This window comes from Rhea americana, unplaced genomic scaffold, assembly GCF_003343005.1.
Source record: "Rhea americana isolate MKP2758 unplaced genomic scaffold, rheAme1 scaffold_692, whole genome shotgun sequence".
NCBI classification, from domain to species: domain Eukaryota; kingdom Metazoa; phylum Chordata; class Aves; order Rheiformes; family Rheidae; genus Rhea; species Rhea americana.
Genome location: NW_028186859.1, coordinates 1 through 2,950, shown reverse-complemented (window position 1 = coordinate 2,950; position 2,950 = coordinate 1). Strand labels below are relative to the sequence as shown.

The window sequence follows — 2,950 nt, the reverse complement described above, 5'->3', positions numbered from 1 at the left end:
GACGGCCCCGCCTGTGCCCCGCCGCCGGCAGCACCAGGCCGGGCAGCCCCCGCACCTCGGGGGGGCCCAGCAGCAGCAGAGCCTCTACCACGCGGCCACGCTGACGGCCACGCCGCCCTCCATCACCCCCGGGCCCGGCGCCCAGTCGCCCCAGAGCAGCTTCCCCCAGCAGGCCGCCGTCTACGCCATCCACGCGCACCAGCAGCTCCAGCACGGCTACTCCAACATGGCCCACGTCACCCAGGTGGGCCGCGGCGGCGCCACGGGACGTGGCGGGTGCCGGGGGCGCGGCGGGTGACTGCAGCGGTTGACGGGATGTGGCAGGTGACGGGGGTGGTGGGTGACAGAGGGAACGTGGCGGGTGGTGGGGGACGCAGCGTGCAACAGGCAGTGGGGACGCGACGGGCAGCAGGATGCGATAGGCGACGGCGACCCGATAGCAACGGGAAGCACGGTGCACAACGAGCGACAACCAACAGGTGACAAATACAACAGCTAACGGGCAGCGCGGCAGCTAACAGACGCGACGGTTAACGGGGGTCCGCGACAGTTAACGGGGGTCGCGACGGCTAACGGACGTGACGTAACGGGGGCTGCGACGGTTAACGGGGGTCCGCGGCTCCGCGCCGCCCTCCCTGCAGGCCCACGTGCAGACGGGGCTCCCGGCGGCGCCGCCCCCCCACCCGGGGGCCCCCCACCCGCCCCAGGTGATGCTGCTCCACCCCCCACAGAGCCACGGGGGGCCCCCCCAGGGCGGGGTGCCCCAGAGCGCGGTGCCGGCCCTCTCGGCCTCCACCCCCTCGCCCTACACCTACATCGGGCACCACCAAGGTGAGTCGGGGGACGGGCGGGGGGGGCGGCGGGTGCCCCCCTCGGCGCTCACCCGCCGTCTCCTCTCCTTGCAGTCCAGTCTCACCCGTCCCAGCAGCTCCCCTTCCACCCCCCGGGGAACTGACGCCCGCCCCAGCGGCAGCCTGACCCGGCCCGGCCCGCCGGCTCGACCAAGCACCTTTTCCTTTGCGTTCGTCTGGGGGAGCGCGGGGGGGGGGAGGGAAAAGGGGCCGCCGCTCCGCCCCTTCCTTCCCCCCCCCGCTCCCGGAGACCCCCAAGTTTTATTTTCTATTATTTATAACTGAGGGAAAGAAAAAGAAAGGCGAAAAACAAACACCCAACCAAAAGCAAGAATCGGGCCGCTAAAGCAGAGAAGTTTTTCGGTCTCCGCTTCCCCCGTCCCTCCCCCGTTAACTCGAACAAAGGAGCCGCCGCGACGCCACACTCGGACTTTTTATTACGTTAAAAAAAATATTTAAAAATTAAAAAAAAAAAATAAAATCTTAAACTAACTTCAGCCGGGACTGGGGTGCGTGTGTGGGGCGCCGCGAGCCCTTCCCAGAGACAGCCGGAGCCGCGGCCGCGTTTCCAGACCTTTATTAACGGGCGGGGGCCGTGCGGCGTCGCCTCCGCCCGCCGCCGGCTGTGCGTCCCCCGTCCACCGCCGGCTGTGCGGCCCCCCCGCCGGCGCCTGGGGACCCCCGTTGGCGCCTGGGGACCCCCGCCGGCGGCCACCCCCCACCTGTGGCTCCACGGCGGCCGCCCGCTACCCCCAGTTGATGGCCTCGTCCTCGGGGCCGAGCTGCAGCGTCTTGGTGACGACGCCGGTGCCGATGGTGCGGGAGCCGTCGCGCAGGGTGAAGCGCTGGCCCTGCTCCAGCACCATGGGCTGCCGCAGGATGAGGCTCAGCTGCGTGTCCTCGCCCGGCATCACCATCTCCTGTGGGGCGGGGAAAGGGTGAGGGGGGGGGGCGGTGCCGTGGGTCGCGCCGTGGGGCCGGGGCTCTCCCTACCTTGTCCGGCGGCAGCAGCACGCGGCAGGCGATGTCCCAGGTGTGGGAGAACATCACGGGCATGTAGTGCGCGACGAAGGGCTTGTGCCGCCCCCCCTCCTGGGGGCTGAGGATGTAAACCTGGGGGGCGGGGGCGGGCGTCAGGGGCTGCCCCATGGCGCACCCGCCCCACGGCCGCCCCCCGCCTCGCACACCTGCGCCTCCACCTTCTGGTGGGCCCGCAGCGAGCCGGGCTTCCCCATGACCATGCCACGGCGCACGTCCTCCCGCTTGAGCCCCCGCAGCAGCGCCCCCAGGTTGTCCCCGGCCTCCGCCCGCTCCAGGCTCTTGTGGAACATCTCGATGCCTGTGGGGAGAAGGGGGTCAGCGCCGTGGGGCCGCCGTGCTGCGGGGACGGGCCGCGGGGCGGCCGCCTACCCGTCACCACCGTCCGCAGGTTACGGTTGTAGCCCAGGAACTCGCACTCGTCGCCCTTGCGGATGGTACCGCGCTCCAGCGTCCCCGTCACCACCGTGCCGCGGCCTGTGGGGCAGAGCAGGGGGGCTGGTCAGGGCTTGGCTCGGCGGGGGGGAGGTCGCCATGAGGCCGCCGTGGGGCAGGACCTACCGGGGATGGAGTGGACGGACTCGACGGGCAGCAGAAAGGGCTTGTCGAGGTCGCGGACGGGCAGCGGGATGTGGGTGTCGATGGCCTCCAGCAGCTTCAGCACCGAGTTCAGCCCCAGCTCGGGGTCCCGCTGCTGTGGGGCGCAGTGGGGTGGGGTGGGGTCAGCAGGGGGGCAGAGCGGGGGGAACGGAGAGGCAGGCTGTGGGGCACAGCAGGGGCTGAACAGGGACAGGCCACAGGACACGGAGGGGGCACAGAGGGGCACAAGCTCAGGCTATGGGGGAAGATGTGTGGGGCGGAGCCTGTGATGGGGGTGGAGCCTTCAGCAGGAGGCGGGGCCAGGCCTCACCTCCAGGGCGGCACCTAGAGCAGGGGCGGAGCCAGGCCCAGCTGCAGGGCTCAGGGGGCGGAGCCATGCAGAGGGGTGGGGCCTAGGCTCACCTGTAGGGACCGGGGATAGGGCCAAGGCTGGGGGGGCGGGGCCAGGCTCACTGTGAGGG

At 70.9% G+C, this 2,950-nt stretch overlaps 2 protein-coding genes across 2 annotated transcripts in view; one reads left to right on the top strand and one right to left on the bottom strand.

Moving 5' to 3' along the window:
• ATXN2L (ataxin 2 like) overlaps positions 1–1,348 on the top strand; it is a 9,559-nt gene extending 8,211 nt beyond the window's left edge. Inside the window, exons 20-22 of the mRNA XM_085321403.1 lie at positions 21–244; positions 642–831; positions 906–1,348. Of these exons, the coding sequence (XP_085177529.1) occupies positions 21–244; positions 642–831; positions 906–955 (464 nt within the window). The 3' untranslated portion in view covers positions 956–1,348. The remainder of the gene's footprint in view (positions 1–20; positions 245–641; positions 832–905) is intronic.
• On the bottom strand, positions 1,267–2,724 carry TUFM (Tu translation elongation factor, mitochondrial; the record flags this gene model as incomplete). Its single annotated transcript, XM_085321408.1, has 5 exons — positions 1,267–1,771; positions 1,845–1,964; positions 2,039–2,190; positions 2,262–2,366; positions 2,451–2,724. Coding segments are annotated over 5 exons (825 nt in total), but the record flags the coding sequence as incomplete, so codon positions are not given.
• Between the last annotated feature and the right edge of the window lie 226 nt (positions 2,725–2,950).